General features: G+C 35.1%; 1 protein-coding gene across 2 annotated transcripts in view; it reads right to left on the bottom strand.

The window, feature by feature from the left end:
- Positions 1-15,100, bottom strand: part of ERBB4 (erb-b2 receptor tyrosine kinase 4) — a 1,213,162-nt gene that overhangs the window by 757,951 nt on the left and 440,111 nt on the right. For both annotated transcript variants that reach the window (XM_065930645.1, XM_065930646.1), the window contains exon 2: positions 200-351. In XM_065930645.1, coding sequence (XP_065786717.1) covers positions 200-351 — 152 coding nt within the window. The remainder of the gene's footprint in view (positions 1-199; positions 352-15,100) is intronic.

The following is a 15,100-nucleotide window of genomic DNA, read 5'->3' as shown; positions in this document are numbered from 1 at the left end:
GGTGTCAACCATGATGGCATGTCACTCTTTTTCTTTCCCGGAGTGTGCCTTGGAATCTCTTATCTCCTCCATGCCTATAGTCATGGTTTCTGCAGGGCAGAGCAGGAGAGCACAACCATCAAATATAAGAAGCTGCTCGGTCTTTATGCATCATGACACCACTGTCCATTCACAAAAAGAAGAGAAAGATCAGCTTTACCCGCAGAAAGGAGAGGTCCCGGTTGTGCTCGATGCTGGTGATCTCCAGGTTGCCCATGACTACCTCGCAGTTCTCATAGTATTTGCGCAAGGCTCGGTACTGCTGCTCCAGGTCAGAGAGAGAGCTCAGCTTGTTCTCTGTGCCCGCACACACTGTCAAGACAAGGAGAAACATGGGATGTTAGGCCAACTTTGTATGACAGGAGCCATGATGATATTGCCCTCAACTCTGCTCTGCAACAGTCTACTCCAATTTCCTGGATGAAAATATTTTGAATCTTTTTCAAATCCATAATCACACACTGATAAATATGCTCACCTTCATTTTTTAGTTTTACTGAATCATAATTGACATAATATCGTGTAAGTTTAATGTATGAACATGTGTGGTTTTGATACACTTATATATTGCAAAATGGTTACCACCATAGCATTAGCTAACATCACCATCATGTCATTTAACTACCATCGTTGTGCGTGTGTAGTTCTCATGTGTCGTGAGAACATTTCAGACTTTCTCTTCCAGCAACTTTCAAGAATGTAATAGAGTATTATTAACTATAATCACCATGGTGTACATTAGATCCACAGAATTTATTCATCTTAAAACTGGAAGTTTGCACTTTTTGACCCAAATCTCCCCATTTCCTCATTCCCAAGTCACTGGTAGCCACCATTCTTCTCTCTGTTTCTATTAAGTTTGGCTTTTTTAGATTCCACATATAAGTGTCATAATGCATTCACACTCATAAATTGTATATACTAACCACAGAGACTAAGAAGACATGGGTTCCACAGACACATATAACAAGGAGATAAATAACCATATTTGCTGTGAGTATATAAAGCACAAATATATAAATCCAATATATTGATTTAATTTCACTCAAACCAGATTGACTTTCAAACTTATAATTCATTCTACTTTCTCTCTATATATATGTATATATATACACACATACATAAATATGTAAATAAAAATCAGAAGATGATAAAAGTAAAAATTTTATTTAAAAATGAGATGTCTGTGTTGCAAACTAATCTGATCTTAGTAAATTTTCTACAGAATTAAAACTTGGGCTTTTAAGCCCTCAAAAATGCTACCTTTTAAAATGCAAATATTAAAAATCTTAGACTGAAACATTTATAAACATATACTACAAACAGAATAAGTGGGCTAATTTGCTTCAGTCATGTCTGACTCTGTGACCCCATGGACTGTAGTTCATCAAGATCCTTTGTCCATAGGATTTTCCAGGCAAGAATAGTGGAATGGGTTTCCATTTCCTCCTCCAAGGGCTCTTCCCAACCCAGAAGTTAAACCTGCGTCTCCTATGTCTCCTGAATTGGCAGTCGGATTCCTTATCGCTGAGCCATCAGGGAAGCCCTAATGTACTCTAGAGACCCTAAAAAACACTTTTAATACATGCTCTTTATTTTTACTGCTCACAGAAGTTTTATAACTTGTAAAATGTCTGTTGAGAAAAAGTTACTATTATGTGGGCTTATGAAATGTATATTTCAATTATTTTCACTTCCAAAGATGACAAGCTTATATTTTAATGCAACTATTGATGAGGGTAATTAAGCATCAATTAATAAACTTACTCACCATTTATAAAATGTATATAATTTAACATTACAATTTATATGTAGCTTATGTTATACAAGTTTCCTTTGGTTGAAAATAAAACGTGTACAAAAATCAATACACAAACATCTAAATGAAAAGGTTTCTAAAATATTAAGTGCATTCTGACCTTTCCTGTAAAGGCTTAAACAATTTTGGCAGAAAGTTTATCAGTATAATTGTAGTGCCTATGTATTTTTGCATCTTTCTCATTCTGCATATACAAAAAGAATATAGAATATGAAATTATTATTATTGCAAAAATCTCTTTATATAAGACACAAATGCTGTAAGCTTTTTGAAGACAGATGAAATATATTAATCATTATTGTCTATCTGCTGAGCTATATAGCATGATGCTTTCCAAAAAGATATTTAATAATTAATTTAATTGCCATAAAAATAAGCATAACTTGTATTCGGAAAATAAACTGCAAGTCAGAAAAGTTCTCATTGTTCAAAAGTGATCAGCTGTATTTTGTAGTACTATGTGAAAACAGAAAATTAGAATAAGTATGTTTAAAATTATCTTTCACTAACACAAAATATAATTCAATAAACAGATATTCTAAATAATCAGAATATTCTCAAACATTCTGATTTGGGGAGTTTCTGGTTAACACAGTTTCAGTTAAAAAATATTTTTGCCTCAGTGAGGCTTTCCTTATATTTATGTTCTAGTCAAGCTATCTAAATCCAGTAGTACATTCCTCCTAACTTTCATCTTGACAGACAGACTTGATTTTTAAAGAACTAGTTTGGATAGATGCATAAAAAATCATTTGTATTTCTCTTCATGCAGGCTCCACTGAATGCCTCACAACTTCCATTTGTCAATCGATTTTACAATCAGGCAATGTATACAAGACAATGCTTAAACCATCAAGTTTCATTGATTTCACAAAGCTGTTTATCAAACAGAATTGAAAAATCTTTTTCACCAGCCAAAACAAGTTTAACAAAATTCAGTCCCCTTGCCAACGTTATTATAAAGTCCTTAAACTATAAGTTCACAATAATCAAGCTTCAAAAATCCTGAATTTACATATGCTCCCTAGAGTTTTCATTTCATCTGAACTCCAGGAATAAAGCTATATGTGAAGCTTTAATAAAATCACCAATTATTCTATTTAGTATTGATTCCATTACAAATGTAGCTATACTTGCAAACATGGGCTTTTCAGACTTCTTAAGATTTGTATCCAACAGTGAGTGAGCTACATGATCCTCATTCAGTTAAAAAAAAAAAAAAGACTATAATTAGGAGTTTGTAGCAATTTACAAAGGTTGGTTAACAGAATTATTCATTTATTCATGGGGCAAATATATTAGAAACACAAAGAAAAAACATTAACAATATCCATATTAATAGTAAAAAATCAATGATTGCCTCCAGGCTTATTATGACTATGGAAACCAGCACTCCATTTGCTTACTCAAGATGACAAAAAGAGGGAAAAAAATAATTGAATCAATATTTTTGTCTGACTTTCAAATCAAATGCCTATATGAGATATTGAGAAATGAGTAATTATTTAATTATCATCTACTGTTGACCTAGTATCATGAAAAATAAACACTGATTAAAATGCCCAAGGTTTGTCATAAGGGTTCATGAAGTTGTTCATGCATACAGTAAGGAAATCAGTAAGCAGTATATATAAGCCATGCATATAATATGTGTATAACATTCAGGGACTGTCTGCATAAAGAAATATTTGGTAACTTGATAAAAGTTCTCTTTTTTAAAAACAAATCTGATTTAACACTAAGTACTTTCTCTTTCAGAAAGGTTACCATAATAAACATGCTTTAGCTTGATGTACCCTCTTGGGTATTAAAATTTTCATTAAAAATATAAAATAAAGAAAATATCAGAAGTAGCACACATCTTCAGAGACTATTGAGTGCTATTATAGTTACACAAATAATTCCTGCAGTTCTATGTTCAAAATATATATTGAAATGGGGCCAAATTTGTTACTACTTCTTCATGTGCATGCTAAGTCACTTCAGTTGTGTCACACAACTGAACCTTAGGACTGTGTCATGAACCTTTGGACTCTAGCCCACCAGGCTCCTCTGTCCATGGGCTTCTCCTGGCAAGAATACTGGAGTGGGTTCCCATGCCCTTCTGCAGGGAATCTTCCCAGTCCAGGGATCAAACCCTGGTCTCTTATGTCTCCAGCCTTGGCAGGCAGATTCCTTACTGTTGAGCGACCAAGAAAGCCACTTCTACTAAAGTTATTTAATCCAAGACACCAAGGTTATATCTGCCCTAGACTTTTGACAGGAGCCTCCTAACTGACTTAATTCCCTACTAACCCTGGTTCATTCTTTGTCCAGACGCCAGATGATCTTTTTAAAAAACATCAATCATTCACGTCACTCTCACTGAAAACAATTCTTGGTTTTTAATCGCATTTATTAAAAGATTCAAACTTCATACTATAACTTGTAGAATGTACATTAGGATCTTTACTCAAATGTCACTCTTTCAGAAAAGCCTTTTCTGACTATCTTATCTAAAATAGCAGATTCCCATTCATCATGCTCTGTCTTTTTTGCCTTCTTGATTTTTGTTTTACTGCTATCTGAAATTATATGCTTGCTTGTTTTCTTGCTTATTAAATATCTCTATATTAGAATGTAAGCTCCAGTGTTACAGGCCTTTCTCTGTTCAACACTTAAAGACACATAGCAGACTATCAATCAATATTCATTGAATAAATAAAATGGACTTTGGAGAAATAATTAGCACAGGATCAAATGTTGGTCCTTCCACATTTAAGAGCTGAATGAACTTGAGCAAGTCACTTAGTCACTTGGAGTCTCTGTGTCTGTGTTGAGTGCTCCTGACAATAAACACAATTTAGAGGTGAATAACACAGAGCCTAAAGCCAGATGTCCGGCATTAAAGTCTAGTTCAATAACTGGCCTGCCATTAACCTTGAGCAAGTTACTTAGCCTCTCTGTCATTCTATATCCTCATCTGTAAAATGAACATAGTAACCACCACCACTCATAAATTTAAATGAGTGAATACACGTTAACTTGCTTTGCACAATATTTGACTGACTGATAGAGGTAGTTGTTAACTAATGTTATGTAATCAAATATATATATATACACACACATATATAATATGTATACATTATGCAATATATTAAATCAAATGTTTAAAAAGGCTTGCAGAGTGATGTACAATCAGTCTGATATAAAGAAATGATTACTGACCAAGGACAATGAAGGTTGGGACCCCATTCCTCCAACATTTTTTAGCTGTGTAAAATGGGACAATTATTTTCTTCTTAATGGTTCCAATTTTCTCTTTTCTTTACGTTTCCTTCAAGTTCAAACATTTTGTGATTGAATTTATTTCTAAAATACATATTTAAAACCTGTTCTGCACTGTTGGTGGGAACGTAAATTGGTATAGCCACTATGGAGAACAGCATGGAAGTTCTCTAAGAAATAAAAATAGAACTACCATATAGCCCTGTAATCCCACTCCTGGGCATGTACCCGGAGAAAAACATGATCCAAAAGCATACAATGGAAAGGATAAACCCCAGTGCCCACTGCAGCACTGTTTACAAGAGTCAACACATGGAAGCAACTGAAATGTCCGTTGACAGATGAATGGATGAAAAAGATGTGATATATATATACACAATACTGGAATGGGTTGCCATTTCCTGCTTGAAGGAATCTTCCCAACCCAGGGGTTGAACTCGCAACTCCTGCATCTCCTGCACTGACAGGTGGATACTTCTACCACTGCACTACCTGGGAAGCCATATAAAATGGAATATTACATTACAATTAAAAAAGAATGAAATAATGCCATTTCTAGCAACATGGATGGACCGGGGAATTACCATATTAAGTGAGGTAATATGGCAATTTCCTTCTCAGACAGAGAAAGACAAGTATATGATACTGCCTATCTGCAGAATCTAAAAAAAAAAAAAAAATGATGCAAGTGAACTTATTTACAAAACAGGAAAGACTCACAGACTTAAAAGAACAAACTATGGCTACAAAAACACAAGAGAAGACTCTACACATGGACATTTCCAGATAGTCAACATCAAAATCAGATTGATTATATTCTTTGCAGCCAAAGATGAGGAAGCTCTATACAGTCAGCAAAAACAAGACCAGGAGCTGACTGTGGCTCAGATCATGAAGTCCTTATTGCCAAATTCAGACAAACTGCAGAAAGTAAGTAAAACCACTAGACCACTCAGGTATGACCTAAATCAAATCCCTTATGATTTTACAGTGGACGTGAGAAATAGATTCAAGGGACTAGATCTGATAAGAGTACTATGGACAGAGGTTCATGGCATTGTACAGGAGACAGGGATCAGGACCATCCCCAAGAAAAAGAAATGCAAAAAAACAAAATGGCTGTCTGAGAACCCTTACAAAAAGATGTGGAAAGAAGAGAAGCAACAGAGGAGAAAAGGAAAGATATATCCATTTGAATGCAGAGTTACAAAGAATAGCAAGGAGAGATAAGACAGCCTTCCTCAGTGATCAGTGCAAAGAAATTGAGGAAAACAATAAAATGGGAAAGACTAGAGATCTCTTCAAGAAAATTAGAGATACAAGGGAACATTTCATGCAAAGATGAGCTCAATAAAGGACAGAAATTGTATGGACCTAAGAGATGCAGAAGACACTAAGAGGTGGCAAGAATTCACAGAAGAACGGTACAAAAAAGATCTTCACGACCCAGATAATCACTATGGTGTGATCACTCACTAGAGCCAGACATCCTGAAATGTGAACTCAAGAGGGCCTGAGGAAGCATCACTAGGAACAAAGTTAGTGAAGGTGATTGAATTCCAGTTGAGCAATTTCAAATTATGAAAGATGATGCTGTGAAAGAGCTGCACTCAATATGCCAGCAAATTTGGAAAACCCAGCAGTGGCCACAGGACTGGAAAAGGTCAGTTTTCATTCCAATCCCAAGAGAGAGTTCCAGAAAAACATCTATTTCTGCTTTATTGACTATGCCAAAGCCTTTGACTGTGTGGATCACAATAAACTGGAAAATTCTGAAAGACATGGGCATACCAGACCACCTGACCTGCCTCTTGAGAAATCTGTATGCAGGTCAGGAAGCAACAGTTAGAATTGGACATGGAACAATAGAGTGGTTCCAAATCGGGAAAGGAGTTTGTCAAGGTTGTATATTGTCACCTGCTTATTTAAATTATACGCAGAGAACATCATGAGAAATGCTGGGCTAGATGAAGCACAAGCTGGAATCAAGATTGCTGGGAGAAATATTACTAACCTCAGGTATGGAGATAACACGACCCTTATGGCAAAACGTGAAGAAGAACTAAAGAGCCTCTTGATGAAAGTGAAAGAGGAGAGTGAAAAAGTTGGCTTAATGCTCAACATTCAGAAAACTAAGATCATGGCATCTGGTCCCATCACTTCATGGAAAATAGATGGAGAAACAGTGACAGACTTTATTTTTGGGGGGCTCCAAAATCACTGCAGATGGTGACTGTAGCCATGAAATTAAAAGACGCTTACTCCTTGGAAGAAAAGTTGTGACCAACCTAGATAGCATACTAAAAAGCAGAGACATTACTTGTCAACAAATGTCCATCTAGACAAGGCTATGGTTTTTTCCAGTAGTCATGTATGGATGTGAAAGTTGGACTATGAAGAAGGCTGAATGCCAAAGAATTGATGCTTTTGAACTGTGGTGTTTGAGAAGACTCTTGAGAGTCTATTCGACAGCAAGGAGATCCAACCAGTCCATGCTAAAAGAAATTAGTCCTGAATATTCATTGGAAGGACTGATGCTGAAGCTGAAACTCTAATACTTTGGCCACCTGATGCGAAGAGCTGACTCACTGGAAAAGACCCTGATGCTGGGAAAGACTGAAGGCAGGTGGATAAGGAGATGACAGAGTATAAAATAGTTGGATAGCATCACTAACTCAATGGACATGAGTTTGAGTAAACTCCAGGAGTTGGTGATGGACAGGGAGGCCTGATGTGCTGCGGTCCATGGGGTTGCAAAGAGTTGGACACGACTGAGTGCCTGGGCTGAACTGAACTGAACTGATGACTACAACAAGGGGTGGTGGTGGGAGGAAGGGCTAGACTGGGAATTTGGAATTGACATGTACATACTGCTGTATTTAAAACAGATAACCATCAAGAGCATACTGTATAGCACAGGGAATATAGCTCATTATTTTTTAATAACCTAAATGGCAAAAGAATTCATGAATGGCAAAAGGAATAAGTACATGAATATGTATAACTGAATCCCTTTGCTCTAAACTTGAGACTAACACAACATTAATTAATCAACTATGCTCCAATATAAAATAATTTTTAAAAAAAAATACTGCTACTAAAAATAAAATAAAACTTACTCTACACTAAGTAATCAGTTGCTTTGAGGAGGTCACACTGTGGCAATATCATATAAAGTTATATAGTTAAACATTTACCAAATTACCTAGCAATCCTATTTATAGGTGCTTTCCTAGACAGATGAAAATTTGCTTCCATAAAAATATTTATTATTTATGAATGTTTAAAGGAATTCTATTCAAATTTGAATTTGCCAACAATTGGAAATAAGCAATACCCTTTGATGGGTGAATGGTACCAAACTCTGGTGCATTATATATATATATATATATATATATATATATATATACATACATTCATACATATGAGGTCGCAAAGAGTTGGACATGGCTTAAATACTGAACAACAATATATTAATTTCTTAAATATCTATTCAGCAAGGAAAATTAACTGGTGATTAATATGTTACACCGAAATAAGTCAATTTTACTGTATGTATATAAAACACACACACATTCAAGCTATCTTGTATGTTTAACAGAGTTAAATATGCTCTTTTACATAAATTATAAAACATTCTTAATATATTTGTTCTTAGGCATTTTATGCTTTTGTCTCTTTGAATAATTTTAGTTATGTTTTTGAGTTGCTTATTATTATTATTACTACATATTTTTAAAACTTGATGACTTTGACATTTTTTTTCCCTCAAAACTTGGCTAATTGCTAACACCTTGTAATTTCTAAGTTCCTTAATTGAGGTTCTTGACTTACTTGGCCTTCAATCATGTTATTTTATTTTGTTTTCTTGGTTGGTACTGTCTAGAACTCATAGAATAATTTGTTTTCAATTAATGGGCATAGTAGTCATTTTACCTTTGTTCTAATCTTTACAGAAATGCTTTCCTTGGTCCCATATATATTTTATTACATTATATATTCCAGTGTCTGGATCTACAAGGTTTTTATTTCAGATTTGAATGTTGAATGTTGCTAATTTTTTTTTGCTATTAATTAATGTTAATTATATTTGTGTTAATTTAAACATTATTAATGAGTCTCAAATATTGAACCATTCTTATATCCCCAGAATGAACCACTCTTAGTAATCACATATTATTCCATTATTACAGTAGATTTATTGCTTTAATTTGGACCACTATTTTAATATTAAAAATTACCTATCCCTGGTGGCTCAGTGGTAAAGAATCTGCCTGTCAATGCAAGAGATGTGGGTTCAGTCTCTGAGTTGGGAAGATCCCCTGGAGAAGGAAATAGCAACCCATTTCAGTATTTTTGCCTGGGAAATCCCATGGACAGAGGAGACTGGTGGGCCACAGTCCATGGGGTCGCAAAAGACTCAAACATGAATTAGTGGCTAAAGAACAAAAACAATCAATGATTTAAAAATATTTGTACCAGATGTCATCACACACAAAGTGATAATATAAGTGGGTTTATACTTCAGAAAAATTTGTTCTCCATATAATTAATTCTAAAAGTACTAAAAGTATCATCAAATAGGATGCTTGTTTTATAATTTACATTACATAAAACTGTAAATTAAATATTATCAATCTAAAAGTCAGTATCCTTTAAAAAACAAAAATAAGGGACTCTATAGTGGTCTTCGATTCTTTACCTTAAGCCACTGTGTTACTGACTTCCAAAGTGATAAAGCAGGAAATCTGCTGAAATTAACTAAATCACTTTCAAAAATGATTCTTGAGCCAAATGAAAAGGGAATTTGGCATCACAGACCTTCATTAATAGAGTTGTAACTAGGGAAGACATAGGCATTCTATATAACAGGCTGATGAAAGGCAAGTCCACCGTCTACATATACTGCTCTGTGCTGCTCCACTTAAAATTTAATTGATCTGTTTTTTACTTCTATTATTTACTTACAATAGTCTCTAAATACCCCCCGAAAGATGCTTAAACAGCTAAACTATATTGCAAAGGAAAATAAACTGATCAATGAAAACTATAAAAAATAATATATATAAATACTGCACATAATTATCTCCTGTTCATTAATGATATGTTTTGTGAGTGGTCTACACCAAACTAGTCTTCCAATATAACAAAATATAATTGTAGTTTTTATTTAGCATTTCAAAGATAAGCTTAGCAAGGTTAAAATTATTTAAAATTGCTTTAAATGCACTATATGGGTCATCAAAAACTGACTTGGAACAGCTTGGATATAAATTTTAGTTCCTGTTCTTAATTGTTTTCCTGCCTTTACATATTTTGTTATATTTTTTCTTAAATTATATCTCATAAAATTCCTATGCTGAAAGCTGAAAAACAGAATAAAAAGACTACAGATTTAAAAATTACATTTCTGTCATTTGTTCTTAAATGAAATAATGCTCCCCTTATCACTATCTTGTTTAATTCCCTCTTGCACTTTTTATCATTTTTCACACCATGTTCCTGTCCCCCACCCAAAGAGTCCTTCTTATTTACTTTGTAGTATTTCATTTTCTGTGTAAGTGCTAAGTCCTTAACTTTAATGTAGGTACTGGACTTGACAAGCAATTAAAGCAAACAATTTCCACTCATCAAGGCTTGCCAAATTAGTCATCTGCCATCTGCCCCCTCATCTGGTTCTCCTTGAGGTCTTGCTGTGAATCTAGATACATTTGCTCAAATTAAGAGGGACAGTGCAAACCTCCAACCTGGTAAAATGCCAGTGGGAGCTAAGTATGTAAACATTAGTATCCATCTTTCTTCCCTAGATTATCATGCTTTCAACTATCCCTTTGTATGTAATAAAAACTAGTCTGTTTGTAATGGCTTATAACTGAGACCTTTGCCATTTACTGTAATTAAAGTGGCAGTCTGTGGAATTTTTTTTTCCCACTTAGATGTATCTTTAAAAAGGAATTAGACTATATGTTCCTAATATGAAGCTATGGTCACCTATCAGGCTGATATCTTAAGCACTGATAAAGACGTACATCAATGAATGGACTTTGCCCTTTCTATTCATAAAGGTTGCAGAGTGAAGCTTTCTTTCTTATTCTTTGCATCAGCAAATGTTTACTTGCCTGATGGCATGCAAGAAGCATTTCTAATCACATTCAGTCAACCAATATCAGGAAAGGGCAAAACTGAGAAGTAGCAAGAGTGAAACATGGTCCTCCTGTCACCCAGGTGCTCCTTTTTAAGGGCACTCTTCCCTTAAGGCATTCTTCAGCCTAGGGCTGTTCTAGGGCAATTAGGGACTTCAGGCAAATGCACTAAGATACCCCTTCTCTGGGAGGAAGAAACTCCATGTCAGAGCACACGGCTGGGCTGCCAGCATATTGGCTGCTTATTATTCCCATCGGTCCCACTCTCTGTGCCTCTTTGCAGTGTTGAGCCTACTATGACTGCAAACAGAAGTCTCGGTCAACTCCACTCTCCTTGGTCATCCATCCAAACTTGCTCATTCAAGATTAAGTTGTGTCTAAAAAAGTAACAATCCCTTCAAATCAAAAGAAAAGTGTGACAGTGTTAGATCTGGAATGAGAGGAAGTGACAGAGAAGACAACCAAGGATCCTCTAAGGTATCTTCAGACTAACTTTACTCAAAGCCAAATCTGAAATCACCTTCTGACAAAGTGTTTGAAAGTTTTGGAAGCCATTTCTTAGTACCATAACTCTCTTGGATGACAGAAAAGCAACCATCTGATACTGAGAGAGTAAATTTTTAGGTACGTTGATAGGGAGTCCGGGGCCCTCAAGGAGGAGAAGGGACAAACTTTCTTTCTACATTGCATTGTTTTAGTCACATAAGATGCTTTTTCTTAAACTTGGAGTTGTTAGGACAATAGACTTTAAGACTAATTTTTTTTACATGCTTAGTTGCTCAGTCCAGTCCAAGTCTTTGCAACCCCAGGGGCTGCAGCCTGCCAGGCTCCTCTGTCCATAGGGATCCTCTAGGCAAGAATACTGGAGAGGGTTGCATGCTCTACTCCAGGAGATCTTCCCAAGCCAGGGATCGAACCCAGGTCTCCTACATTGCAGGCGGATTATTTACCATCTGAGCCACCAAGGAAGCCCCATCTTACTTTAAGCCCAGGGCTAATGATTACATAACAAAACAACTCACCTTGCTCAAGGGTGTGTTTTTCTTTAAGCTCTGTACTAATGATTATTTAACAACAATTTATCTTGCTCAAGGATATATTTCTTCTTAACAAGAAGCTTCTGACTAAGTTTGTTATCCGAAGGCTTGCGTTGTGAGAGCAGGTCTGATAAGACATTTCTATTGTTAGTTCTAATCTTGTTGATAAAAGTATATAAGGCCTTGATAAAACTAGCAAGTGGGGCACTCTCTGTCTCCCTCTGATGTCTATGTCACAAATTTTTTCTGTCGTTTTTCACTGCAATAAAACTTCTGCCACACAAAAGCTCTGAGTGATCAAGCCTGGTCCCTGATCCCTAAGCTAAATCTTCTTTGGAGATCATGAATCTGACATCGTTCACCATAAGCTATCAATACTGATTAGACTACATGATAAAATATATCATAATTTATTTTACACTGTTTTCTCATAAGCTAATGTCTATTATTCTAGAAATGGCATTCTATAACAGTAGTTTGATCCCTCTAAAATAGATTCAGATGAACAATGTGTGTAATTTTTATAATATGCTAATTACAGTTAGTTGTTTGGTAGGGAGATATCCATCACTGGGGAAATATATGTCATTCACTCATTTGTTCTTTCATTTATTCAATAAACACTAAAGGATAACCACAATATATGGGGCTTTAGACTAAGTCTGAAAGGAATAATAGATCAATAAGATCAGTGCCTCAAATTTACAATAGTGTATATTCTAATAAAAATCCACTACAGTTTTTCTTATAATGCAAGCAAATGAAAGCAAATGCAAGCTGCTTAAGGTTTTTTTTTACTTTTTAACTGATTTTGATTCAATATCAGTAAACAAAATTCACAAAGACATATTTATCTTATCCACAATGAAATATGAAGCAGAAAAAAAAAATTGCCATTACATATTATAAAAGGTGGACCTCACTTGTTGGGAGCAATTTTCTGGGTAGTCTTTCTTGGCCACAGTAGTAAATGATGCTACTAATACATTCAGTAGCATCTACATCTGAAGAAACATCATACCTTATAAATATTTTATTCAGTCAGCAGAAACCTGCATCTCTCTCCCTAGCTCCTTATTCATGACTGAACATATCTGTTTTTAGTTTTTTTTTTCCTTCACTTTATTTATTTTCGATTTTTTTCTTACCATAGTTTTGAGATATTACCAATACACTGCATTGCTAATATTACTAGCAACTTCCCTACTCATTCCATGGCCTCATAGGTTAGTTAACAGTGCCTCAGATACTACATAGATGTGAAAAAGTGAAAGTTTCACTAATCTTTGGATTTAAAGATCTAATATCCTTTGAGATCCAGTTCTCATTTCCTTTGGATATATATCCCAAAGTGGGACTGTTGGATCATATGGTAGTTCTATTTTTAAGTTTTTGAGATATTTCCATATTAAATTCTGAAACATACAGTAGAGTCTTGGTTACCACGGTCTCAGAGATGAGAGAAATGGGGAGATGTTGATAACATGATACAAATCTCATTATAAAATGAATAAATTCTGGGGATCTATTGTACAGCATGATGATTATAGTTAACAATACTGTATTATATACTTGATAGTTCCTAAGAGAGTAGACCTTCAATGTTCTCACCACAAAAAAAGAAATTATAATTATGTGATGTGATGTTGGGGCTAGTTAATATTATAGTGGCAATCATTTTGTATTATAAAAGTGTATCATATTCACAGGTTGTACACCTTAAACTTACCCAACATTATATGCTAATTATATCTCAATAAAGTTGAGAAATAAAATTTTTTAAGATCTGATATCTTACTTGGAGGCTTTATTATAATAAAGCAGCACTTAGAAAATCTAAAATAAGAAACTGAGTGCAAAAGTTCAACTCTTTAATGAAATATGCATCATTCAATATAACATCTAAAAACCAAGTTGATGCTTAACAACTTTTTATTATTACTGAACATGACCTTAGAAACATCTTTTGCATTTAAGAAAAATATTTAAAAATATATATAAGGATATGGCATTCACTACATAATGGTAATATATATTTGAAATTTTTTCCTTGCTCTGGTTTTGTCAAAAGTGTTTAGGTAATGATTAAAAAATAGATAAACGCCAAAATGTGTTATAAGTTCCTTAGTTTACCTTACCTAAGACAATTAGGTGATATAGGTATTAAGAACAACACATTCAACACTAAACCATAGGAGTTCCAGAGCATCAGTTCAATTTTAAATGTAAAGAATAACCTATGATTTCCTTTGATAATATAAAATGATGTTAGAAAAATGACCTTAATTAACGGTTTAAAATCACATGATACTTGCATTGTCATTTAGATTAACAGGAATATTTGAGAGCCCAAGTAAAGTAAAGTAAAGCCCATTTGAGGGCTTTCCTGACAGCTCAGTTGGTAAAGAATCCACCTGCAATGCAGGATACCCCGGTTCGATTCCCGGGCCAGGAAGATCTTTTGGAGAAGAGATAAGCTACCCACTCCAGTATTCTTGGGTTTCCCTTGTGGCTCAGCTGTTAAAAAATCTACTGCAATGTGGGAGACCTGGATTTGATCCCTGGGTTGGGAAGATCCCCTGGAGAAAATGGAAGTGAAGTCGCTCAGTCATGTCCGACTCTTTGAGACCCCATGGACTGTAGCCTGCCAGGTACCTCCATCCATGGGATTTTCCAGGCAGGAGGACTGGAGTGGGTTGCCATTTTCTTCTCCAGGGAATCTTCCTGACCCAGGGGTCGAACCTGGGTCTCCCTCATTGCAGGCAGACTCTTTACCGAATTAGTCACAAGGGAAG

Source organism: Muntiacus reevesi, chromosome 3 (assembly GCF_963930625.1).
Source record: "Muntiacus reevesi chromosome 3, mMunRee1.1, whole genome shotgun sequence".
Taxonomy (NCBI): domain Eukaryota; kingdom Metazoa; phylum Chordata; class Mammalia; order Artiodactyla; family Cervidae; genus Muntiacus; species Muntiacus reevesi.
Note: the sequence above shows the minus strand (reverse complement) of the source record. Positions and strands in the feature narration are given on the sequence as shown.